The sequence below is a fragment of the Pogona vitticeps genome, chromosome 4, assembly GCF_051106095.1.
Source record: "Pogona vitticeps strain Pit_001003342236 chromosome 4, PviZW2.1, whole genome shotgun sequence".
Lineage (NCBI taxonomy): Eukaryota > Metazoa > Chordata > Lepidosauria > Squamata > Agamidae > Pogona > Pogona vitticeps.
Window position 1 is genome coordinate 63,039,209 of NC_135786.1, and position 27,197 is coordinate 63,066,405.

General features: G+C 38.7%; 1 protein-coding gene across 3 annotated transcripts; it reads right to left on the bottom strand.

Annotated features, from left to right (window-relative positions):
- Positions 1 to 8,664: 8,664 nt before the first annotated feature.
- LOC110073776 (riboflavin-binding protein) lies at positions 8,665 to 26,142 on the bottom strand. Of its 3 annotated transcripts, none has more exons than XM_020783354.3 (8): positions 26,004 to 26,142; positions 21,049 to 21,104; positions 20,503 to 20,677; positions 19,333 to 19,432; positions 18,483 to 18,611; positions 12,590 to 12,701; positions 11,544 to 11,778; positions 8,665 to 8,842 (listed from the first exon to the last, which is right to left on the bottom strand). In XM_020783354.3, exons 3-8 carry the CDS (start codon positions 20,645 to 20,647, stop codon positions 8,835 to 8,837), a joined length of 729 nt encoding a protein of 242 aa, XP_020639013.3. In that variant the 5' UTR covers positions 20,648 to 20,677; positions 21,049 to 21,104; positions 26,004 to 26,142; the 3' UTR covers positions 8,665 to 8,834. The 3 variants fall into 3 exon arrangements, with proteins under 3 accessions (XP_020639013.3, XP_020639011.3, XP_020639012.3); XM_020783352.3 differs by having other exon boundaries at positions 11,519 to 11,778; XM_020783353.3 differs by having other exon boundaries at positions 11,519 to 11,778; positions 20,503 to 20,692.
- Positions 26,143 to 27,197: the final 1,055 nt, after the last annotated feature.

Genomic DNA, 27,197 nt, shown 5'->3' on the forward strand with positions numbered 1-27,197 from the left:
TTTGTAAATTTGTAAATATTATTCTGCCATATTTGTGCCCTCCTATTTTTTATTTTTAATAGATGTTGATCTGTTCTTTTCATATGAGTTTCTTGGAGGTAGATAATATCCAATTTTAATTTCTACAATTGTTGGTAAATTATTTTACATTTTTGGGGTGAGTTTAAGCCATTTAAGCTGACTAAAAAAATTTTGAGCGATTTTTAAATTCATTTGATCCATCTTTATTATTAAGATTTTCTTTCCTCTTCTTGGATCCTTTTGTTTCCATGATGGGTTTTCCTTTGGTGCTTTCCATTTAGTCTTCTAGCTCATATTCTGAACTTCCTTCAGAATGTGATCCGGTTGGTCCACTTGATTGCTCCTCTTCTTGTTTCTCATCTGCCTTTTTCCTCTTCTTTCCTACCCAGCCATTTCCCCTTTTTTTCATAAAGTCTTCTGCCTTCACTGTTGAATTAATAGAATATCTCTGTGACTGGAATTGGAAAAAGACACCTTTAGGTATCAACCACTTATATATAATTGAATTTGCTCTGAAGAAATATGTCAGCGCTGCATATTGTCTTTTTCTGTCTTATTTCCCACAAAATCTGTTTCAAAATCTTGATTTCTTTATCTTTTATACTGCTTTCTTTATATTGTATGTTTCTTAGAACTTTTTTTCAAAATGCCATACTCGTGAATTTAACTCAAATTTCTCTGGGGAGTTTATTATTCCTGGTATATGCTGTACTAATTATTTGTGCTATATCTATATTTTGCTGTACTTCCTCTGGTCACATCTCCATAAGTGAGGCTAAATATTAGTTACAAACTGCACTGTGTCTTTACCCTTTTGTTCTAGAAGATTCTGGAATCTAAGTATGAGGTTGGCTCCCTCCATTTATAGCTCTACCAGGTTGATTTAATCTTGCTTTCTTTCATGTTGTCTCTTTTTCAGCTCTGCATTCATGGTCTCCACTCTTTTTTCTGGGTTTTTGTGTGTGGGGGGGTTACTTTTGCTATTTTAGGTATTTCTTTTTTATTTTCTGTAATTTGGTGTTTAATATCAGTCATTTATATACCTATACTGTATCTTTGATTTGTTCAGATAGCTGAGCCATCCCTCCTTGTATTCGCTGTAATCCTGTAGATAACATATCTGTTGCCAATCCTTAAGTGTCTCTTGCCCCAATAACTTACTCAGACTTTGTTCTTGTGCAGGTGAACCTCTTGAGTTTTTTTTTCTTTTCCTCCTTTCATTGCCATACTTCCAGTTTGTTTATTATCAAAGGATGCCGTTTGGGTCTCCTTTCAGCAGGTATCTTTGTTGCCATACTTTTCTTCCATTCAACACTATTTACACAGCAAATCCGGAAGGTAAATTAGAGCTTCCCTCTAGTTAAAATGTTCTTAAAAGGTAAAGGTAAAGGTTCCCCTTGACAATTTTTGTCCAGTCATGTTGGACTCTAGGGGGCGGTGCTCATCCCCGTTTCCAAGCCATAGAGCCAGCGTTTGTCTGAAGACAATCTTCCGTGGTCACATGGCCAGTGCGACTTAGACACGGAATGCTGTTACCTTCCCACCAAGGTGGTCCCTATTTATGTACTTGTATTTGCATGCTTTCGAACCGCTAGGTTGGCGGGAGCTGGGACAAGCGACGGGCGCTCACTCCGTCGCGTGGATTCGATCTTACGACTGCTTGGTCTTCTGACCCTGCAGCACAGGCTTCTGTGGTTTAGCCCACAGCGCCACCACGTCCCTTAAAACTGTTCTTAGAGTCTGCAAATAAAAACAAGGAGTGTTTAAAGGAACAGACAGTGCCTTGAGGCAAATAACATTAGGAGTTCAATCGTTCTTTCCAGGCTCAGTAATTAGGGGTGTGTAACAGTGGTGGTGTTGTGGGTTAAACTGCAGAAGCCTCTGTGCTGCAAGGTCAGACGACTAGCAGTTGTAAGATCAAATCCACGTGATGGAGTGAGCTCCTGTCACTTGTCCCAGCTCCTGCCAACCAAGCAGTTCAAAAGCATGCAAATGCAAGTAGATAAATAGGTACCACCACAGTGGTAAAGTAACAGTATTCCGTGTCTAGTCATGCTGGCCACGTGACCATGGAAACTGTCTATGGACAAACGCTGGCTCTACGGCTTGGAAATGGGGATGAGCACTGCCCCATAGAGTTGGACATGACTGGACATTTGTCAAGGGGAACCTTTACCTTTTTAACTGGGGAGAAGAGCTTTGTCTTCTTTAAAATAGTTTCCTTCATTTAATATCCTTCTCTTTTCCTTTCCCCCTTTAATCAAAGCTGCTCAGAGCTGAAGGAGGGAAAGTTGCCTCCACCACGGTGCCAAAGAAACAGAGGTGCCTCCAATCTGATGATTGTACACAAACTAAAACTCTTTCAAAATTCAAAAGTTCTTGTCTCTGATTCTACTAACAACCATCATTGTAGTAATTGTAATTAGACTGTTTAAAATTAAACTGTCCCGCAGAAGCAAGTTTTTGCCTTTGATTAATACAATTTGTTCACAAAATAATTTTCTCCCCCATCCTATTTCTTTCTCCTTCTCTCTTCTTCTCCTTCCAATCAAGGCTGAGGGATGAGGGAGGCTCTCTTCTGTCGTGGCTCAGAGAATTAACAGGTCTAATCCATTTCCACTGACTCATTATGCCCAGCTCTTTTCTGTATCATTATTTTAGGTCCATAAAGGTTTTCCTTATATAAAACAAACATCTTGACTTAGAGTCCTGGTCAAAATATTTTCCAAAATCATTCTACTCTTCCACTCTCTGCAAGGGGTGTTCCCAGCTCATTGCCCAAAATGGCTTCCTCCTCGGTCCATGCACTCAGATGTGACTTTAGGAGGGGGGGACAGCTTCTGCCATCTCTTCTCCCCTTCTTTGTCACCTCTGCTGCTTCAGATGCCGCTTTTCCTAGTGGGCCGTCCTTTTGCCCCCTAAATTGGGGGGCTCAAAACTGAGGGGCCTCGGTCCGTTTCAGAAGCTCTCCCGAAACCTCTCACCACAACGAACTCCACCTTGTCCTTTTCAATTACATGTTGAAGATCTACCTAATTTTGCAAGCTTTCTGAACTTTAGTTCACCTTCACCATCTATTTTTATGGATAATATAAATATTTCCAGGGATCTGAAACATGTTTACATGTAGTGGGTTGCAGCAAAAACAAGAGTTGATGAACAAGTTACTTACATGTAACCGTTGTTCTCTGTGGTCATCTACGAATTCACACACATGGATACCTCTGTGTCTGCACAGATAGGAACATACTGGAGCTTCCTCTCAGCTAACATACCATTCCACCCAACAAATGCTGCTCTGTTCCCTCTATGCGATACCACAGCATAAGTGGAAGTACTATGACAGACAGAAGGAAGGTTGGGTGCATCGTGCGAATTTACAGATGACCACTTGAAGAACCACAGATATAGGTAAGTAACCTGTCCTCCTTTGTGGTCTCTGTGATTCACACACATAGGTGACTCCCCAGCTAACTTAACCAGGTGGTGGAATGTCAGGCAAGTATAAAAGACAGCACTGCATGGGTGAACAATGCATCCAATTTGCCTAAAATCCAAACTATAAATGGCTCACAAAAGTCATAGGCTGGGACCAAGTTGCGGCCTTGCAAATGTCCTGTACTTGGACCCCTTTTTAAAAGGCTGTTGGAGCTGTCATATCTTGGGCTCAGAGATAGATGGGACAAGACACTGCCTTCTACATCAGAGGATTCTAATTCAATTATCTGTGTCAAATTGAGGTTATTCATTTTGTCCTTCCATTGACTCTTTTTGGGAAAAATATATATCAGTGTCCTGCGACTTAGCTGGTGATTAGATTAGTACTTTTTGAGCTTAATTTAACTTGTTTTTTACTTTTTTTTCTTTATCATTCTGTGAGGCTGAGAGTCCCCTCAAGGAGACTCCGCGGGGTGCACCATCTGTCTCTGACAGAAGAAAGGAAGAAGAAGAGGTTAAAATCATTGAAGAGGGATTAAAACAATTAGATATAAAAACAGAGACAGTAGAGGGCACTAATCGGGGGGGGGGAGAAGAATAAAGGGGTGTGCAGAGAAAAGGGAGGAAGAAGCTTGTTGGGGAAGAGAGGAGAAGGAGAAAAAGAGGAATTGGTGGAGATAATTCAGGAGGATCCGTGGATTGGCAAATGGGTAGAATTTAGAGTGCCACAAGAATATGTGGAGAAAGAGTGGAAGAAACAGATATGCAGAAAGCCACCATATTGGGGTAAAACGGAGGAGAGGAAACAAAGGAAAGAGTATAAGGCTTGGGTTAGAAGAGAAGAACAAAAGAAAGAGCAGAAAGGATGTACAATGAACCCTGGGAGATCCCGTGGGCCTAGTCCCTTCAGACCACGCCAGAGGCCAAACCCGGGTCCAAAGGTATGGGAACCACAAGGGGGATGGGGTTGCCCTCCTCGGAACTCAGACCTGTAAACATGAAACCCAAATGTGCGGTTCAGAGCCAAGATGGGCCCAAGAAGTTGTTAGTTCTTCCCTTTTTTCATACCATGGAGAGTTACCTGATTTTAAGAAAGTTTAAAATTATGACTTGTTGTTGAAGCCAGAGACAGATGAATAGACTACATATGCAAATGAGAATATGTTAATTAATAAACCAGTTTTATTAGAAGATTTTGGTCTACTGTCTTCTTTGAATGAATCTATGAAAAAAGAGGCAAAGGAGAGTGGACCTGATCACACATTCCCATTTGCTTTGAAACGGACTGGTTCTTCAGTTTTGGAGTAGGAGGTCAATTCTGAAGTTGGTGTTTGGAGTCTGAAACATTAAACTAACTGAGGACCTGCCCTAGTGCTTTTTGCATGCTATTCTGAGAAGACTCAATGGTGACTTCTTTTCAGTACTGATGCTGAAGAGGTATCCATTCGTTTTGAAGCTTTTCTTGGTGCTGATGTTTTCATTATTGAGTACTTATGGCTTGACATCCCTGAAGGAGACCTTGATCTCAACATCTCTTTAAACAGGTTTTGAAATACCTCTCTAGCCCATTGTTCATCATAAGAGGACATGGGTACATGCCAATCTGCACCCACATAGAAAGGTATGTGTAGTAGGGCAAAGAAAAGATATGGGTGAGCTATGGGTTCCCCCCATTAACTGAGCTCTCTCTAAAGGGTGATCTATCTTCTTTAACCAAATCTCTCCATATGGATAGTATAAGAATCATTTCTGGGTGATTTTTTTCAGACCTTGTTGAGAAGGAATCACTTTATTGTCAGATATCGAATCCAAACAGGCAATATCTGTAATCTCTCATGAATCTGAAATACATGTTGGTGGGGGGACAATCCTTGTTTGCCAACTCTCTCTCTTTTTTCCCCTTTCTCTTTTTAGACTTTGAAGGTTCCAACTTGGGCACCTTCTTTCTTTTCTTCAATATCAAAGAAGTTGGTGTCAATTACTTTGCTATTTTGGAAACCGGACAGTTGGAATAAGGCTTTGTTGAGGCTAGTTTAGCAGATTAAGGATTCTTGGAATGAGGCTTTCTTGGGGCTGGTTTAGCAGGTAAAAATTTATTTATTGGCTAAACTTTCATTGTTCTCTGACTAGACAGTCTCTATTATATTTTTAAAATAAAGTTTGATAAATTGATGGTGTTGGTATTGAAACTGAGGCCTGCTCTTTAGAGATGGAGTCAATGTCCGTGAGTGACTGCTCTCACAAGAGGAATTTTTTCCTCAACTGCCTATTCTTTAGGGCCACCTTCATGACATTTTGGCAAAGTTTATACTTCTGCTTTTGTTGACCTTCATCCAGACAGTAGAGACACTCCTTGCAGCTGTCAGTTAAGGGTATCTTGTTTCCACAAGATACACAGTGCTTGAATGGGGCATTAGAGGCCATAAATGGGACAATGACAACAATGAACAACACTTAATGTTTTTTTGATGAAGGATGAAAGCAAAGAGAAGGTAGGTTATAAGATTAAGTAACACAGAAATAAAAGGAATAACTATTTCGAAGACAGCATACTTGCTCTGAACACTCCTAAGATGCTGCCTAGCTGGGGATTAGAGGAAACAAATGGGCAACTCTTGGGTGGAGTGGTATATTAACTAAGAGGAGGGGTTAAAGATCTAGAATGTTCCCAAGACGATCTGCACAGGCTCATAAGTACACATACATGTGAATAAGAGAGCCCGTGAATCACAGAGCCCATGAAGTGACACCTTAAAAACTAATGTTTCACAGACCACCTCACCAGATGCACAGAATGTTGTCCGAGTTGGCAGACTTATTTATGCACATGTTCAGTGGGTGAGGAATTGTGCACATCATGTTTGGTTTTTATCTATTTGGGATTTTATCTATTTCCACTTCATCCCAGCCAATTTTAAATGTTATTTCTGCTATATGGCAGAAGTGTATTTACTGTAGCAATTACCCCCCCTTTACATATTTACACTGTTTATTTTCGTAAGCCCTCTTTTTATAATCTTGTTTATTCCTTTTCATCTATTTATGGGCTCTGATACCAGGTAACTACTGACCTTTGTGAAAAGTAATCAATTGACTGTAAAAAGACAAAAGTATAGCACAAGGTTGCTTGTAGCTGCCGAGACCTAAGTAACACAGAACTGACAGCACCTTGAAACACAGGAAATCTAGGAAGCTTATACATCTGATGATTCTGCTTGGTGTCCAGACTTTCCTGGATAAAAGGCACTAAACAAAGTACTGTAGTTACCGTAAGTATTATTGTTGTCTCTGTTTTGTGCTTTTCCTAATTCTTATATGTATTTTCATATAACATGAGATTATTCTTTTAAAAAAATAACATGCATTTCATATTTATAATTGAAATATTAAAACTTGATCTTCCACTTACTCACAATAAGCACCTTGATTTATACATACCTAATATTAATAATTTTGATCTTTCTAAAAAAACAGAATTAAGACATCTGCTATGCAGCAAGCATTCAAAGAATTGTGACAGATTATTATTTTTATGACATTTGAATTATGTAGGGAGTTGGTTGAAGTGCAAGGTCATGACTTCACTTCACTGAACAGGACAACACTCAGAAAACTTGCAGAAGGACTTTCAGGAATCTGTAGAAAGCATGGTCTGCTCATTCCCTGTTACTTTAAGTTTCTCTTGTGGCCAGTTACATTTGCTGCAACCTCTTCTCTGTACCGGAGGCAATGTAAAACTATGAAGATTGAGAACTATGATAACTTTATTACTGACATTTTTTTCTATCCTTGCTTCTTTGAGATTCATCTAGAATTCTTGATTTCAAAATTTCTTCCAAAACAGTTCTCTGTTTAGGAATTTACTGTTTCACATTTAAACTACATAGGACATCCTGGTTAGAAGAGAATCAAAAACTTATCTTCTGCTTGTGATCTTACATCTGAAAAGCTTCCTCACAATTATCAGCTACATCTATATTTCATAGAAAGTTGTTATATCCTTGTAGGTCAGAGGTGGGAAGCATGCAGCCTCCAGGAATCAAAATGCACTCCTGTACTCCTTGTTTAAAAAAACCTGGAGGACTCAAAAGTGCTCTTTTGCTTTCTGGAGCAAATTTAGCCAGATTTTGAAAGGTGCCCAACACTCCTTAATATTAAATAGCTGTGTTGGGTTCTTGGGGAAAAAATTAATTATCTCACTACTGTAAGTGTTTTTAAAACCTATCTTAACAATGTGCTTGTGTAGCCTTATTTTGGTAGGTCATTCTATAAATGTAGCCTGTCCTAATGCTTTCCACATTTTTTGCTCTCTGTGGCTACCAGCTTTTTATCAAACAAAAAGATTTATGTAGAGCTGATTGTAGAGACAATATTTTTAGGATTGCTCAGTAGTAATACATAGAGAACATGATGTTTTACTATGAAAACCACTAGAAAAAGAGGTTCAGAACATGGTAGGTACTTCCCTTAGAATAGTACACCAAGGTCACTGCAGAAATTGCTCAAATAAGTGGCAAGGAATGAACAGAGAACACTTAAAAGACAGCCAGGGACATCTGAGGCTTATGTGAAAATACAATGTGAATGAAACAGAATTTTGAGAAAAGTACAAACTTGTTTCTAAAACATTAAACAAACCTGAGGAGCTTGCCAGATTGGGTAACAAGACTGGAAAGATGTAATTGGTATAAAGTGCAGAAACTACCATTCTACAAAGGCACACACTTCCTTGGAAAATGACACTGTAGCCAAAGAAGTCTTTGATGTTTCTGCTATAGCTGAACATACAGCTTTTGTGTTCATCTGTGCTACTGACTACAGTAGTCATCTCAAAGATTTTCTTTCATCGCCCTTGTTCCCATCCACACATAGTCTTTGAAAGAGATCAGCCTATAACTCTGTTGAGCATAGTAGCATTTCAGCAACATGCTTTCTTAAAAGTTGGTTTATGTCTATGACTGGCTGATTTTTTGTCAACAAAAGAATGACCATCTGGGGTTATTTCCACTAGTCTACTGCAGCAAAAACAAAGTCTTGTAGCATCTTAAAGAGTAGTATATTTTATTTAGTGCATGCTTTTGTGGACTGTAATCCATTTCATCAGATGTGTTTCATCAGATGCATCTGACAAAGTGCCACACAGTCTACAAAAGCCTATGGCAAATGGTGGCATTATTGTATTAAAATAACAGATAACACAAATGATATGTTGGATTAAATGTAGTTGTTTGTTTCTGGTTAGTAGAACAATGGGAAAGATTGACCAGTGCAGATTCTGATTTCTGCTAAGACAGAAGTTGCCTCATGCCAGGCTTAGCATCAATTCTGGTGATCTTCAGGGAGATTACCTGGCAGGTAAAAGAGTCCTGGAACTTCTAAGACACTGCAGGAAATGAACAAAGAAACAAAAGGTAATACTTCCTGTGCACATTACATTTACAATAGCTTTATTCAATGACTAACGAGGTGTTCAAAATTCTATGCCTTTTGGTTGTTGTGGGTTTTTCGGGCTCTTTGGCCGTGTTCTAATGGTTGTTCTTCCTAATGTTTCGCCGGTCTCTGTGGCTGGCATCTTCAGAGGACAGGAGTAGGAACTCTGTCTGTGCTCTGCCTTCAAGAATACATCTACGCTTTTTTTTAATAAAATAAAAAAAATACTCATTTCCCAGTAAGCACCTCATCAGTTTAACACATGAACTACAATTATTTGGACTTATCAGATGAACAGAATCAGAAATAAGGGGGAAAGTTCAGCAATTCTGAATTATTTTTAAACAGACCTGCCAGGTGGTTGTTGTGGGTTTTTCGGGCTCTTTGGCCGTGTTCTGAAGGTTGTTCTTCTTAACGTTTCACCAGTCTCTTTGGCCAGCATCTTCAGAGGACAGGAGTCAGAACTCTGTCTCTGCTCTGGTTCAATAGAGCCCAAAAAACCCACAACAGCCATCAGATCCTGGCAGTGAATGCCTTCAAGAAGACCTGCCAGGGTTTGCCTTTTCTTACTTGTTTTTAAAAACAGCTGTGTAGGATAACACAGCAGCCTTTGTGGCTAGAATTTCAGGTATTTAAACAGTAAAAGAACCCATTAGGATTCAGCAGCTAGAATTTTGTTTCTAAGAGAATAGATCAAAACCATGGCCTACAAAGATCAAACTAACAGATAGTATGTTTTTGCCAAGTAACTAATCAGTGAGAGAAAGCACCACTACAGCCCCATTTCAGGGTTAAAATTCAGGGAAGCTTCCCAAAGGTAACAAGCAGGAACAGCTGTGAATCCTGAGAGCCAGCCTGGAACCTTTTCATAAATTGAGAGGCTGGGATCAAACTGCTGAGGGTGGTTGCCATGGCAATTCATTCAGCACTGATATTGCTGAACAGACCTCAGAAAAAGTCCCGAAAGAACCTAGTTCTATAAATCTGAAATTTATTGCATTTTTTAGGTGCACTAGTCCTTTGGCCAAATGTGTATCAATTAGCAGGCTCTGTAATTTTATGAGACACTGAGTTAAGGGATGAAGCTTGCAGTTGATTTATTCTGCTTTTTAATTAACATCTTCTTTGAAATGGAGAGAGCAGTCCAGACCAACATGATTACACCAAAGCCAAGAACAGATGGCCACAGCAACCCACGCTTTGGCCTAACCAGACACGCATGGCTGTGGCTAATGTGGCTGTGTGGCTAAAGTGAAATTACTGCAATAAGATCTATGTAGATGCTACTGAAGAGTGGTTGTTGTGGGGTTTTTCGGGCTCTTTGGCTGTGTTCTGAAGGTTGTTCTTCCTAACATTTTGCCAGTTTCTGTGGCTGGCCTCTTCAGAGGACAGCACTCTGTGCTCTGGACCAAAGCACAGAGCGCTGTCCTCTGAAGATGCCAGCCACAGAGACTGAGGAAATGTTAGGAAGAACAACCTTCAGAACACGGCCAAAGAGCCCGAAAAACCCACAACAGCCATTAGATCCCAGCTGTGAAAGCCTTCATAAATATTACTGAAGAGTACCTAAAGGTTTCAATGCATCCCAAAGCACAATTGTATGCATCCTGTTCTCATGGGAACTCCTATGTGTGAGTGTCTTACACCCATTTTAGAATAATTTACAAATGTAATTGCAAGCACCTGTATGTTACTAACAGTGGTGTAGTAGAGCTAAAGCTCACAAGGTCAAAACCCTGGGACTTTCTGAGTAGCATGGACAATGATGTTGCCTTTCTGGCTTCCCTGTTTCTTCTGAGCTTAGCTACATTTGTTATAGCAGTTGAGATAACTTGATTTTTTCTAGCATCAGTATATTGCTGCAAGATTTTCCTGTTACAGCATCAGGTATTTGACTATTTGGTTTAATCTTGAGCAAACAACTAAGAGCTACTAGCCTTGCAAATAACTGTTCCTCCTTTGTTGTTATGAACCAATCTGGTAGCTTGTGATTTTGGACTCTTCTGGGCAGAGTGGAGCACGATGACTGCAAGGACTATTATAAATAGCATTTGCATGCTCAAATTTGTCACTATTTTATTTTCATTTATTTTATTTATTTGATTTGTACCCCACCCATCTGGTCTATACGACCACTCTATGCCACTGGCTACACCACTAATTGTATTTATTATTGCCTATAGCATCCTAAATGGTTTGGATATGAGGTACCTCCTTAAATACCATCTTTCCTGTACCTTGTTTGCTCTCTGGGAATTTTCTGATGAAAAGGCAGTTATCTGACTTCCAACATGGGCTGCTACTAATTGGTCAAAATGCATAGAAAGTGCCAACACCTTAGGTGAGGTCTCTTCAATGAAACAGAAACCTTCTCACTTTACAGTATTTAAGTTTCTGCTACCAAATGAAGATACGTTTATTAGACAGGGCTTTTAATTACCATTGGTTTTTAAAATACTGATTTGTACATGTTTTATCTGGGGTTTTAAGATGTAATTCTTAATTTTTTGTGACTGCTTTGTTTTCATGGTTCAGTGGTTATCAGCTACCCTGAAACATTTTTAAGATCATGGCAGGGTTTTAATTTAATAGAGAAATAACATGAATATGCTTCTCCCCTCCACCAAACCTCAGAACTCAGGATGTCTCCATGCCTTCTTCTTTCATTTTCTTCATCTCCCTCCTTTTCTCCATCTTCTGGAGACAGTAATGGTCTTCTTCACTTCTGCCACTGCTATTGCTGCTGCTGTTACTGGAGAACCTCTCTTCAATTAGCTTGATTGCCTTGTCATCCATTTCATCCATTTGCAGGCAGAGGCAGGTGGAATCGCTAACATTGAAGGAATGGCCCCACATTCTCTTGCATATGTCAGTTCCATTGGCATACATCTAGGAGTTGGGCAGACAAAGATGGTAACATTTAAATTATCCAGTCTAAAGATTGTGCCTAGAATCCTGCCAAATAAATTATCTGCACAACTACTATATTTGTGCAAGTGGTTGGCAAACCTTGGCAGGGTGTCAGTGGCACACCTGGTTGCACAACCAATTTTACAACTGGTATGTGATCAGTCATGCAGCAGGGACCCCATGAAAGGGCACAAACCACTTGCATGAATACTATCGCGCACGCACATTTTCCCATAGGATCAATTCTTGTCAGCTCTTTGCTGGCAATTTGGGCCACATTTTCCTACCACCTTTGAATGCTGTTAACACAGCTGTGTCAAAGAGCAAATTCCAGGTCAGCATTTTATCTGGCAAGATTTAGATGGCATGTACAAGATCTAGCAGCATGAACAAACTGTTTCCAATAAGACAATGATTTTCCACCAGTCTTTTCAGCTATTTGCACATATCATACAGAAAGCTGCTAATAGCTGTATTGAAAGGCTAAATGGTTTGGAAAAATACTGAAACAGACCTTCTATCCTCAGTGTACTGTCAAATTCTATTCCTTTTGGAGTTTAATTGCTTTTGTATTTAGCTGTGTGGGCCAACCTCAACAGAAATTTCAGTTTCCTTTGCTTCTGTAGGAATACTGAATACTGTATATAAGATCTATTAAAGAATACCAGAATTTTGGAAAGGACTGAATAGGTAGGTTTTCTCACTAAAGGAATATTTGTTAGATTAGAACACTGATGTTGAATTCAGGACTCTATCCTGCCTTCTATTTAGTATACATATTATATACAACCTTTCTGTAGGGGATGCATTCATTTTTACAGTGGTTTTCTCCTTTTTCATCAATTTGCCAGTCTGTCAACCAGTTGTTAACACAAGTGAGATCATCTTTACAGGCTTCAAACCTACAGAGTAAAGAGAAAAATAAACAAAAGATAATAATCTTGCTTGTGTTTCTACCATCCCATACAACACAGAGGAAGCCATGCAGTTTATGTGGAAAATATTTCCTTCCATTGATTTACCTCAAAACAAAATATATGGAGTTTCTTCATTTGGCATATTGGGAAGCAAATTTGGCAATTGCTTCCCAAAAATCCACACTATCAATAACAATACACTGGCTTTGCTTTCTCCTAATGATGAATTCTTAAAGAAAAACACATTTACACAAATTGTATTTCAAAGCAGAAACTCTTGCAAACAAAGATCATACCTAAGGGTACACTTAATGATTCTGGAACTGTTGTAGTGTATCATTGGACCACAAAAGTACATCTATATGTGTAGGGGGGGAAATAGGTCACCGTGTTAGTCTATGGCTTCATCTTTACACCAATTGTTTATATATAGCTTGAGTATAAAGTTGAATAAGTGGAATATAAATCTCCTGATTTGTATAGCACAGTATAGTATTTTTCCACAGGTTTATATGCCAGTTCTTTTTAGCCCTTTGCTGGCAATTTTGGACAAATTCTTCATGCCATGTTGGAATACTGTACCATCACCATGTCAAAAAGCAAACTTTAGGCCAACATTTTATCAGATGTCATGGCCATAGTGTCATACATACTGGAAAACATTATGAGGGTGAGGCACTCTTACTCTGGCAGAGTTGTTTATTTTCCTTTTGGCTAGTCAACCTGTTTCTTGTTCATCTTTGCCAGGGCAAATCCCATTTGACCTTTTAACAGTATGACCTAGTTTTTGTTGTCAGCACATCAGGAACAAAGTGTCCACTTTGTGTCTCAGTACTATTAATTCTGTTTGACATTAGATGGTGTCTATAAGAGGGTTAGTTGCTTAGTAAGGCCTATACAGTATCCAACACACATCCTAATTATAACAGACCCATTGAATCAATTGTTGAATTGAGAGTCAAGCTTATGTAAATCTCATTGCTTACATAGCTCTACTCTAGTTCATCTTGGGTCCTCTTGAAGAGAAAGGCAGGGTATAAAAATTTTAAATATATAAATAAATGGTGTGTCTACTGGCAGGTCTCATTCCAAGATAACAGTTTTGAAATTATGTTTCATTTAAGAACCCTCTAGATAAAATTAAAGATGCAGATATTACCTCAGATAATGGTATTATGGCAATTAACATATTCTAATGTTTAAGTTGCTGCAGATATATCTCACTTTTAATGCTTTCTGTTTGGCAATGAAAATTATAATTGGAATACCAACTCCATGAAGAAAAAGGCTACTGTAACAGCTGACTTTTCTCAGCAATTTACAAGAGTTGTGAGATTTTAAAATTAAGACCACCTCTCTCAAATAACTTCCTCATTTGTTATCAAGTTCCTTAAAACCACATTTTGCTTGTTTGCACCCAAAAGGAAGTGAAATATCTATGAAAATTAATTTTGCCTCTTATATTTTGGTACAAATTAAATGTTAGCACAGCTTTACTGAACCTGAAATATATTTACATGAACCTTAACAATGGCACTGGAGATACCCCTGAGATACACTCTTTCCCATCACCTTAGTACAAGTCTCACATGCCTCTAGCTATGGTGGGCCCATTTGGAAATTCAAGGTTCAATTGCAAAATGTCTGTGGTTGAGAAGCATGGCAAATTACAAAATACTGTCATCCTTCCCACACACCCCATGTGTGCAGGTGTCCTTTGTGTCTCTCAGAGGGTTTGCCATCTCTCTTCTTACATGTGCATAGAGACAGGGAGAAGAAAAATGGAAACTAGAGGGGAAAGGAATAGTATATATAGACAAAGAAATTGGAAATTGGTTTTGCCAGAGAAAAGGAAGACATGCACGTATGTAAACACAGAAAAAAGATACAGCAAAAAACAGTATCAAGTGGAAGGGAAACTGCACTGCCAAAAAGGGGGGGGGGAGAGAGAGAAAAGAAAAAAGAAAATAAAAATAAAAAAGGCAGCATTGGGGAAGAAAACCCAAACTCTTCTAGGCTTCCCTTCTCCACTGTTCTTTTTGTGCAGTTCTAGTCCCTTCCCCCGGTCATGTATGTTATAGGGAAAATCTATGGGTGGTAGTGGTGAGAACAGGATGTAGTAACGTGACAGATACTGTGTTGGGTACATAATATGTAACATGGTGACAGGAAAAGCTCAGTCAGCTTTTCCATTTCAATAACAGCTAAATTGCTTTTCCATCTTTTGCTGAAGTTATCATTGAACAATTTCTGCTTGCATGCACTCTTATTTTGTGCAGTTTATAGTCAAAAGTCTATCCTAATGATGCCCATAGTGCCAAATAAGGATGAACAGGTTTGCATCCATGACAGGTCCTTGACTGAGGTTTCATAATTTAACAAAGTAAAAAACTCTTAATTAACTCTAGTATCCTCTTCCATCAGTCTAAGCTCCTTTCACTTACCTCCTAAATCTTATTTAAAGAAAAAGGACAACAGTATGTTGAAATTGAAGTTAAAGTGAAGCTTTGTCTTTACTAGAGGAACTTGTATGTAGCCATAATAAATTATGTCATGATTTGGCCTTCGTTTTAAAAAGGTGCTTGAAATAACCCAGTTTGTTATTTCAAACTGTAAAGAGAGTCTGTAAAAAGAAGACATCTGGAGGAAAATCATATGGTGTAGTGCATCAGAGAAATTGACTAATAACAAAAAGCAATGTACTAACTCTCTCAAAGTCAGATTTCTTGCCTCACCAAATATCTGGTTTTATTTAAAACAAATTCTTATGTCAGTGCTGGGAGTTATTAAATATGTCAAGTTCACAATTTCCTCTGTAATTGTCCAAGAACAATTTGGCAGGTGGGTTGGAAAGGGAATCTGCCCCTAACGGTCTCCAAAGCCCATATACATGCTGAAACATGAGCTGTAGGAAGCAAGCAGTCTTGAGCCAACAGGAAGAGGAACAGAAGTTCCTTAAATCCTTTTAAGTCAAATTCCTGCTCCCTCAGAGCACTGTGAAAACCAATTTTTATAAAGAGCAGGAGATTTTCAAGCAAGGATATCTGCAGAACGGGGGAGGAAAAAAAGTACTATTCTTAGTAACCCTGTAGAATGTTAAATAGATTTTTAGCATGTATCTAATAAACAGCCTTGCAGCTTCTGCTAGGGAAACATCAGGCTTGTCTGTACAGGATCTTTTAGAGTGGTCTGGTGTGGGCTAAATAAGGTTGGTTGGGGTTGGGTAGACATGTGATATGCCATTTGGCACAATTGTTGCATCCAAATGGCATATCAGAGCTCATGCAATCCTATTTGGTCTGGCTCTTTCCACTGGAAATTTCCAATATCATGAAGTGGCTTAATAATAGAGCTACTTCAGGATATTGGCAAATTAAACACTTCCTCCTCTTTTGAATGAAGGAGCAGAGGAAGTTAAAAAAATTTAGTCTCTATTAGGATAGTGAAAATGTGTTTTTTAATTTATTTATTTTATTAGATTATACCCCACCCATCGAGACAGATAGTCTACTCTGGGTGACATAACAAAGTTTAAAAATAATAAATCCAACAACATACAAAAATCCAGGATGTAAAAATATAGATATTAAAATACAGCAGGAGGGAAAGGCTGCCTAAATAGCCATGTCATTAGTTTACTTCTAAAGATGTTCTGCATTATGGCTATGGAGCAGAGGAAGTATTTAATTTGCCAATACCCTGAAGTGTCTCTCTTATTAAGCCATTCACGATATTGGAAATTTGCACTGAAGGGAGTCTTGACAGGTAGATTGCTTGCTTTATGTTCCTTTCCGGTGATCACACACACTGAAAATGGACCAGCCCAAAGTGCTCTTACCAACAAAAAAGGTAGAAGACTCCAATTGTGAGCTGGAGCAACCCACAGTTGAGGGAGCCAAGAATGAGCCACCCTTTCATGAATCTATGGAGGAGAGATACGGAATGGTTTATACCCTACTACCAGCCATATCATAAGTCAAAGTGTGGGACAATCAGAGTGGGAAAATAGAAGAGAACCAAGGTGGTAAAATAAGGGTGGGAAAAGAACCTCCAATAGTGGAAATCTTGATGATTATGAGTAGCAAGGAGGGGGTGGTGATAGAGGAAGAGATAGAAGAGGATATAAAAGAGGGATTAGATAGGGGGAAGATATAGAAGAGGTGGAAAGATAAAAAGAGGACACAAGAGAAAATGAAAGGGAGGAAGACATATCCTTGGGTTGGGGTTGGCTAGAGCTGGAGGACCCATGGAGTCATAAAATGGTAAATATGAAAGTGCCCTTATCTGAGATAGAGAGATGACAAAAAAGTAAGCCAGTGAGCAAACCATCTAACTTGGGGAGAGAAGGAGAGAATGGAATGGTGTACGAAGGAGAAAAGAGGAGTGGCAGTGCATCTAGAAGAGCCAGAGCCATTAGAATGTACTGTATATATGTACCCACAGTTGGAAGAAGGAAGCTATGCCTGAAATGTCCACACAATCCAAGATTCCTACCAAAAGTCAATGGGCCCATCACCTGTGTTGTGGGACTATTTGCCCTACCCTGAGACCACCCCTAAGAAAGCCGACCAACCGGGAGAGGTTTGGGGTGAACCCTCGTTGGTAAATTCATTTGCAACCCCAGAGTTGAAAGACAATTGGTTAGTGAAAGCTCAAGTTGATAGCTGTGTTGAGCCCACTGAAGTTTTTGTATATTCACCGACACTGTTAAGCAATAAAATGTTTATACTGCAAATGGGTATCTTGGATGCGATCCAAGGAACCAAGAGGGACTAAAGTGGAAAGGGATTAAAGTGGAAACACTAACGAGCTCAGAAAAATATGGGTAGGAAAGCACTGGGGATTATTTGGTTTGCTCCAACTATTATGTCATGTGATCACTGAAAAAAAAGTAAAGACCATGCCCACAGTGTACCAAACAGGAGGGTAAATCCCATTTGACCACATCTACAGTCTAAGTACAAACCTAGACATAAATTCATTTTTTAAAAATGGGATTAAATTGGTAGCAAATGGATCCAAACCCAGTTTCTGATAAATTATACCACTGCCACCTCATTAATCTAGATGGGAATACAGTACAGAAAAGTTGGCACCTTGAGCTACAGAACCTGGTAAAAAGCCAAAAATGCTGTCTACCAGTCTCCACTCTATTTTTAAAATGGGTTTCAAGGAGTTATTATCACATGACAAAAAGCCTTAAATCAAAGCTATTCATGTATGAGCTCTATGTCATTCACAGAGTTGCTGTCATATAAACAATATATACGTAGACGACAGCGAGAGGAATCACTCATGTTTTTTTCTGGTGGTTAATATGATTGTGGCACCCCAAACAGCAGGCATCAATCCAGAATGCTGCATCAATTATGTCCAATGTTTTGAAAATGCAGAATGAGATTTTTTACTTTATTCATCACTGCTCCCTCCTGGCATTGTCTATGATTCACAAGCCCAAAGTGTACAGTATTATACCTTTAAACAGGCAAAAATTATATTAAGTACTGAAGACCCCATTTGCACAGGCTGACACAGACCTTATCTCTTGCTCATGTGAATTGCAGCAGTGGAAACAATGCAACAGAAAAAAACAAAGCAGCACAATTAGTCTTGTTGATTTTACTTTATCAGCTACCGTTTCTGTTGGTCTTACAAAAGAATTAAGGCTTTTATTTAATTGCAAATATAAATTTCATGCACACAAGAATATACCTGTGTGTATAAGGATTTGTTACAAGAAAATGTGTAGTGTAACATCCAACCTACCAGTCATCACAGAAGTGTTGACATAGAGGAACCGACTCAATAGCACCTGGATACTGGTGATGTGCCCAGAGAGCAGCATGTGGTGAACACTGGTAAAAGCACTCTATTTTCTTCATATAACTCTCACACCTGTTGTTTGAGAAATCACCATTATTAATTACATGAAAAACTATTGTCATTACATGTAGCTTCTGCTAGATTGTTGGCCTAGTGCTAAAGAGGCTCTAGCCCCGTCCCTGAAACAACAGACACACACACTATAACTGGAGTAAAAAATGGCCACAATTTTATTAATTACAGCCTATAATTCTTGTTAGTGGATGTGGGATTTTGGTAACTGAATTAAAGCTTCATGTTATAGTTCCCAGTGTCAGAATGAATAAATGAACATATCAAATTTTTAACTGTGATCTGGAAAAGTAAGCCATGTACTCTGCAGAAGAAAGAGATACAGTACTGTTTTAGAAAGTGCTGTAGTATAGTGTTGCCTATTTTAATTTCAATCTCTCAATAACTTTTGTCCTCCATTCTGCACCAATAATAAGCTGCAATATTAAGTCAATGAAATGTAAATATTGAATTTAGATAGGGGATGATTCTGGGCCACCCTTTCTTTTTCTGTTTTATGTCCTGTGTGTTCAATAACTGCACATCATCCTGAGAAAAATTTGACCAAATGAATTTCTGAAGGCTGCTGTTATAGCCATATGCGCCACGCCTTAAGAAAACAGCAACAACATTATGCTGTACTCTTTCCCTTGAGTTATACTAGTGGCTCTCTGCACAACCAATGAGCCTCTGAATAAATAAAAAGACAGAATGCACTTGGAAAAAGGAACAATTAGCTTACAGTTTACTGATATTTCCACATCTGTTCCAGTAGGTGGTATTTACTTTGATTATGGGAGAATGAATAAGTTCCTCTGTAATGTTTGCGTGGCAACAAGAGGCTGTGGGGAATTAAAAAACAAACAGTTCATAATAAAGGTTTATTGTTCAAAATCATTACAGTTTTGAAGATTCAGAATTTGTATAAGTACTTGAAAATGGAAAGCAAGATGTCCTTGTAATGTAATTGGTGCTTTTTCCTTTTGATTTTTTCAAATGAAAAACTTGGAAATTAAAAATTCCAGAAGTACATTATTCATTAAATACTTCAGTTTAACTATTAATATTGGATATGAGATAGTGACTTTAGTGTCTTTCTATCTATTGACAAAGGGATTTAGGCTGCAATCCTCTGTATGCTTTCCAGTGAACAAATCTTGCAGTGAGTAGGATTTAATTCCTTCAGCTACATTCCATAAAAAGTACAGTCTCCTGTTCTTAAACTGATTTTCATAAATATTGAAATGAGATATAATATGAATATCTTGTCTTGATGAACAACAATTTTTTATATTTGTATTTAGCCACTTTTGTAGTTTTAGTGTATTTAGCACTTTTCGTCCATGATGGGGGAACTACAAGCTTTGCATGTTCTAATGCAGTGGTTCTTAACCTTTGTTACTTGGATGTTTTTGAACTGCAACTCCCAGAAACCCCAGCCAGCACAGTTGGTGGTGAAGGCTTCTGGGAGTTGCAGTCCAAAACTCCTGAGTAACCCAAGGTTAAGAACCAGTGTTCTAATGTGTCAATGGCTGTTTGTGTTACATTTATCTACTACAGAATATTACCTACTACATTGATTGACCATGTACAAGCAAGACAGTGTATAAAAAAGATATACACAGGCCAACCTGAAGTAATTCCCATTGAAAGTGATACAGTTTGTATGTGTTCTAAACCACATACGTTCATAGAGATTAAATGAAAGCACAAAGAAATTTTCAGCTGACATCAAAAAAGGGGGTACTTAGCACAGGCATTTATATAAACAATTTTAATATTAAAATTCAATTGGAATAAATCCTCCAGGACATCACAGTAATCTGAGTGGCAGGAGAACTGGTTAGGTCATGTAGAGGCTGACTGTCAAATAGGTTTGCAAATATTCATCCACAGATTTTGCAGCACTTACATTTGGCATATAGGGTGCATTCCTGCAAGTAATTTTCTGGGGTAGGCTTATACTTGTGACCAGCCCCTTCCAGGCATTTTTGTCTCTTTTCACTGATGGTTGTTGCTGAGACAGCAAAGAACAGAAGCATGGAAAACCTCAACATCTTCTCCTTGCTATTGTTTTTTTAACGGTTCTGTATGGAAAGATACTGTAATTGAATAGCTAGCTTTAAAATCAAGGACATACTCACTGAGAAATGTCAGCAACAAATGCTGTTAGATAATATAAAAGTACAACCAAGGTGTCTCACAGACCGAGCAGGCAGACACCTCACCTTTAGATGGATACTAGTGCTGTTCTAGTCATGGGCCACCTGTGCATAGAACTGAACAGAAACTCTGGAACACTCCACCCCCTCACCTCCGAGAGGGGAGACAAGGTTGGACCCCTCCTCATTTTCTTTCTGCTGGTAAGCAGACATTTTGTTCAGGTAGGTATTCAGTAATTCATTGACTGCCAAGGAAGCAGCTTTAATGGGGGATGCAAAAACAAAGGTGACAATACCTGTATTAGACCACCAGATTCTCAGAAACAGGATAGCTTTTGAGGCTTGCAGAACTCTTCATCAGGGAGGGCATTGCAGAGGTTGGTGAATGGGGAGAAACAAGAGTCCCAAATTAATTTTGGCTCTAAGTTAAAGCCATGGTCTTGAAAGAACGGCTCTACCACAAAATAAAAAGCAAGTCATATCTTTTCTGGGCTTGACTGGGTAATATTGGAAGTTCATTCTTTATTTTAGTATCATTGCAACTCTCTTAACCAATCTGTGTAAAAAGTGTATGCCAGTGAAAGTTCAATGGATAGACAAGCTTTTGTTACTTTGAAGATGAAACTCCTATTTTGATGGTGCCAAATTTGGCCTGGGTGTAGTTTTGTTGCAGAAAGGCCCTGATGGAAATCTTCATCCTATTTCTTTCATTAGCAGGAAATTTCTGCCTAGCGAGAGAAATTATTCTGTGGTTGATAAAGAGTGGCAATTTTATGGTTACATTCTAAACCAAAACCTTATTTATGGAGAAGAAAGTTTCTGCTGCAAGCAGAATGAATGAGAAATCAATGTTTGAGAAATCATAACTTGCATTTGCTTAGACACAGTTTGAGACTAAAAATTTTTACCTTCAAGGTTCAGCACATTAGAGGTCATGAGAATTTGGCAGCAGACAGCCTAACATGAATGTATTTGGGAGAAGAATGACTGTGGAAGGTGGGAAATGGAAGAATTCTGGCTGAATCATCAGAGATATTTATTTCTAATGTCTTGCATGTATCCTTATCTTTTGCATTTGATTCTGCATAGTTGTTGTGGGTTTTTCGGGCTCTTTTGGCCGTGTTCTGAAGGTTGTTCTTCCTAACGTTTCGCCAGTCTCTGTGGCCGGCATCTTCAGAGGACAGCACAGACCACAGAGTGCTGTCCTCTGAAGATGCCGGCCACAGAGACTGGTGAAACGTTAGGAAGGACAACCTTCAGAACACGGCCAAAGAGCCCAAAAAGCCCCACAACAACCATTAGATCCCGGCCGTGAAAGCCTTTGCGAATATATTGATTCTGTATACTTCCACTAAATATAAATGCCTTTCAGTATTTTCCTTACACATTGTATGCTGCTATGTTTCTTGCACTACCTCAGCTTGCTTGCTTGTTTGGCTAGAGTAGGAACTATATGGGGAATAATTTTTTGTTGTGGTTTTAATAAATGTATTAGAGTTAGGTTTTAGTGTTAAGTTTTATTTATGCTTTTTAAATGCTTTTGTAGCCTCATGTCTGCTTGCTTTAGCTGTTGAGTTTGCTGACTTCAGCTCAGGAAGGGTGACCATGTCAAGAGACAGACAAAAGTGGTGATGACGGTTTCAGCACCTTTGAAACTTCAGGCTGTTCGCTTGTGTTGGATAACAGTAGACCAGAAGAAAAAGGAAGAAAATTGCCTGATAATTGGAAGGTTTTTGCTCGCTGTGTGTCATCAATGTGAGAGATGGAATTTCCAAGGTTATAAAACACTCTCTTGTGGTACTAAAAGCTCCTTAGTGAAGAACTGATTTCAGCTGAGAAAAGGGAAGGGGAAGGAGTGAAATTACTTTAGCAAAAATGACTCCCTTCTGGAAGTTTCAGGGTGAAATGGAATCTGATTGGTGGAATGCATTGGAAGATCTGGAAGGTGGATGCTTGGTATAAAAATGCCATGGGGAATAAGTTTAGCTTAGCCTTGTTTTCTCAGGAGAATGCTATGCACACTTGCTGTCCTGCTACTCTGCACGCTCTGGACCTATGCTGAACTTCTGCTTCTATGTAAATAATCTAAGACAGCTTTCTTATTTTTTGTGAGAATTGATTTGGAATTGACATACACTTAAAAATGTTGAACGTATATTTGGTTCACAAACATTTGAACTGCTTTTGAACTATATTTTGGAAACTGCTTATGACTTTATTTCTTTGGACTTTTTGCAAAATATTTAATAAAAAACAAAAAGTTTACAACAATTTGTTTCCTGTAAAAAAAAAAAAGAGCGGCTCTGGTACAAAATAAGGTTCTTACCTCATGCCTCTAATGGATCCCGTATATTCTGTGGATGTTTGGGTATTCCTTTCTGGCAGGGTTGGCATGCAAGTTAAGGCATGCAGTTTTGTGACTTTTGATAGCTCCCCGGTGTATGGAGGAGTCAGGGTGACTCTGAATGTTGGGAGAGGGTACTGGAATGTAAGATCTATGAACCGTGGTAAGCTGGATGTGGTAAAATAGGAGATGGCAAGTATAAACATTGACATCCTGGGTGTCAGTGAACTAAAATGGATGTGAATGGGCAAATTCGATTCAGACGATTATCATATCTACTATTGTGGGCAAGAATCCCGTAGAAGAAATGGAGTAGCCCTCATAGTCAACAAAAGAGTGGGAAAAGCTGTACTGGGTTATAATCTCAAAAATGATAGAATGATTTCAATATGAATCCAAGGCAAACCTTTCAACATCACATTAATCCAAGTTTATGCACCAACCATCCATGCTGATGAGGCTGAAATTGACCAGTTCTATGAAGACTTACAACACCTTCTAGAACTGAGATCAAAGAAAGATGTTCTTGTCATTATAGGGGATTGGATTGCTGAAGTAGGGAGTCAAGAAATAGAAGGAACAACAGGTAAGTTTGGCCTCGGAGTTCAAAATGAAGCAGGGCAAAGGCTAATCGAGTTTTGTCAAGAGAACAAGCTGGTCATCACAAACTCTTATCCAACAACACAAGAGGTGACTCTACACATGGACATCACCGAATGGGCAATACCAAAGTCAGATTGATTATGTTCTCTGCAGCCAAAGTTAGAGAAACTCTATACAGTCAGCAAAACAAGACCTGGAGCTGATTGTGGCTCTGATCATCAGCTTCTTATAGCAAAACTCAAGCTTAAACTGAAGAAAGTAGGAAAAACCACTGGGCTAGTCAGGTATAATCTAAACCAAATCCCTTACAAATACACAGTGGAAGTGAAGAACAGATTTAAGGAACTAGATTTGGTGGATAGAGTGCCTGTTACAAGCCTGGAGGCTTGTAACATTGTACAGGAGACAGCAACAAAAACCATCCGAAAGAAAAATGCAAGAAAGCAAAGAGGCTGTCCAATGGGGCCTTATAAATAGGAGAGAAGAGAAGGGAAACAAAATGCAAGGGAGATAGGGAAATTTACAGAAAATTGAATGCACATTTCCAAAGAATAGCAAGGAGAGACAAGAGGGCCTTCTTAGATGAACAGTGCAAAGAAATAGAGGAAAGGAATAGAATAGGAAAAAACAGAGATCTGTTCAGGAAAACTGGAGCTATTAAAGGAACCTTTTGTGCAAAGATGGAAATGATAAAGGACAAAAATGGTAGGGACCTCACAGAAGCAGAAGACATCAAGAAGAGGTGGTAAGAATACACAGAGGAATGATACTAGAAAAATCTGGATGTCCCAGACAACCAGATAGTATGGTTGCTGACCTTGAGCCAGACATCCTGGAGAGTGAAAGTCAAGTGGGCCTTAGAACTATTTAAAATCTTAAAAGATGACGCTGTTCTGTTCCATGGGGTCACAAAGAGTCGGACATGACTTAACGACTAAACAACAACAATAGTGAACATCCTTTTAAATAAATAGTAGGAATTAGCAAAGGAAAGGCTTTAGGATGAACACATACATTGGTTGTAAATCTATTAATTTTAAATAGGGCTATGCAATCTATATGGCCAATTTCTGGTCTGAATTGCACTGATCTGAATTGCTTCAGACTGATCCAGTGGTTTGGACAGCAAAAGGGAGACAGGCAGTGTGATTCTAAAGTGCTGCAAAAGAACACTATATGAAGAAAATTCTCTGGTGGTATTATGTGGAAGAAGAGACCTAGATCGGTCTAGCTTGTAAACTCAAAATACCACACTTTAACCAATACTTTCTTGTCATAGTGTTTGCAGAGAGGAAGCACTATTCATTTCTCTTATGCAGCTGTTCTGATTTTCTGCAGTTATAAAAATATTTGGTGGTTGCTATTTTGATATGTCTTGAGTCTCTGTGTCTTCGCTTCCAAAGATGTTCTGTCTTCTAAAGATGTTCTGTTAATTTGAGCAGTTTAGTCTAATCTTCCTTTTGTCTTTCTTGTTAAATTTATTTGAGCAGTGGGTCATTTATTGCATGTAAATTTTAATGTGTGAGTTAATACAATGTATCCTTCACTTCCACCGACTCCTCCAGTTTTTAATCTGGCCTGGGCAAGAATCCCACCAGCACTTCCTAGTACAAGTTTTTTTTTAACTAACTTTACTGGGACTTGACAATAGTTTTTAGCATGTGCTTTTCTTTCATATCATATCTCAATTTTCCTTTTCTAAATCTGTTCTAATCCATTTGCATCCTATCTAAAAATCCTCAGTTGCTTATTTGAGTATGTGCTTGTTACTTTAGTACTAGTACTTTCACTATATAGTGGCACCTCCCTTATTGGACAGTTACACCCTCATCTTGTTCTGGTTTTTAAGGTTATAGTATTTCATTCTGACTTCAACCTGCCTTGCTTTTTGTGTTTACAAAGTTATGTTTTAATGCTCAAGCACCATACTATACTACACATAGTACCCTGCTAAAGAAAATATATTTTGTTTTAGCAATTGTTAAGCAACTAACAGTAGTTCTTAAAGGCATAAAAATAATTGGACCTGTCTATTTGAAACTAGTAAGAAACTGTAATTTTAGAAGGAGCTACAGCACCCTAAAAGTTCTTAAATTATGAAACAACAACAACAACAAAACTTACAGACATTTAAATTTTCTAATGCAAACCAATCTGGATTTCCTAATTTTGATTTTGATATAAATTGAATTGTGTCGGGTATTGAATCCAAATTCAGATCTGCAAATTGAGTCCGAAACTGAATCAGTTTCAGTTTTAAGCCAAGTAAAACAAATCAATCAAATTTACACTCTAATGTCTTACCTCTCTGCTGGTATTCTCTTTCTTCTTGCAAGAGGCTGTAACACAAAGGACTGCTATTTTTCTATCAGTCTCCTTCTCTATACTGCCTGCACAAAAGCATAATTTGTTTGCCAACCAAAACTCCTGACCCTTTGCTATGCTAACAGACTTTTGTCAGGGTCAGTTTCAACAGTGATGTTGACTGACCTTCCCAGATCCATTATGGAAATCCAGTTCAGCTGCAACATTCTAAACTGGAAACTTTTAGAAAAGGCTTCAAAATTGGTCACCCACCAATGCAAAATGAAAATGCAAGAATATTATAATAAATATTATGGTGTAAGTCATGTTGTGTTACATGCTAGTCTCACCAATTAGGAACCAGGCCTTAACAAATGGGCTCCTGAGCTTGCAAAATGATTATTTTTAAAGATATTACACTGCAAGATGTTTTTGTTTCAACTTATGTTGGTCCATCTAATTCAAGACTATGACTTGAATGTGACAAATTGGAAGTCATAAGATGATATTATACGTTGTTACCCTGTATATTTTGTTGTTTGTGCTTTATATTTCAGAAATTTATTCTACTGACTCTTAAGTGTTATTTTATACACTGTACATTGCTTTCAGGTTTTGAAAAACAGTTCATGCATAAATAAACTGAAGGGAACCAAAGTGACTCCATGATGGATTATGTATGTGCAAACAGGACTGGGCGGGGGTGGTGAGCAACTGCCAACTCATGATCAGGAGATTGTAAGAATGTGATGGACAGAAGGGAGAAGAATGTGTGGTACAGGGGGGAATGGTATAACTGTTTAAGGGTATAAAAAGGGGTATTGCTTGTTTGTAAGTGCAGCAGTTTGGAAAGAGACTGTCCGCCCATTTCTTTGCTCAGCTGATTAAAGAAACATTATCCAGATCTCCCAACTCAATCTCTTATTGGCTCTTAGGGACTGGTTCATTAAAGACAGGTCTGAGGAACAGGCCTCTGCCTGGCACCTAACATGGGGCTCGAAGGCATAAAAGCCTGCCAGGAAAAGTGTGCTGCCTTACGGCCACATTGCCTTCTACCCAGATCCAGTGAAAACCAGTCAGCCATGAATCAGAATCCCCAGCACTCACTGGCAACTATGCCAGAGGGGAGCTGTTTTCTCGCTGACTGGAGGACACCATGCAGCCGCCATGAACGTAACCCTGGATATCTGATAG

Excerpts from the sequence above, each read along its gene's own strand:
- LOC110073776 (XM_020783352.3), bottom strand. The coding sequence starts at position 20,647 with ATGTTGAGGTTTTCCATGCTTCTGTTCTTTGCTGTCTCAGCAACAACC. Across the intron at positions 18,612-19,332 it reads TGTGGAAATATCAGTAAACT|GTGTGAGAGTTATATGAAGA; the intron begins GTAAGCTAATTG and ends CTCAAACAACAG. Across the intron at positions 12,702-18,482 it reads CAACACTTCTGTGATGACTG|GTTTGAAGCCTGTAAAGATG; the intron begins GTAGGTTGGATG and ends TTTACTCTGTAG.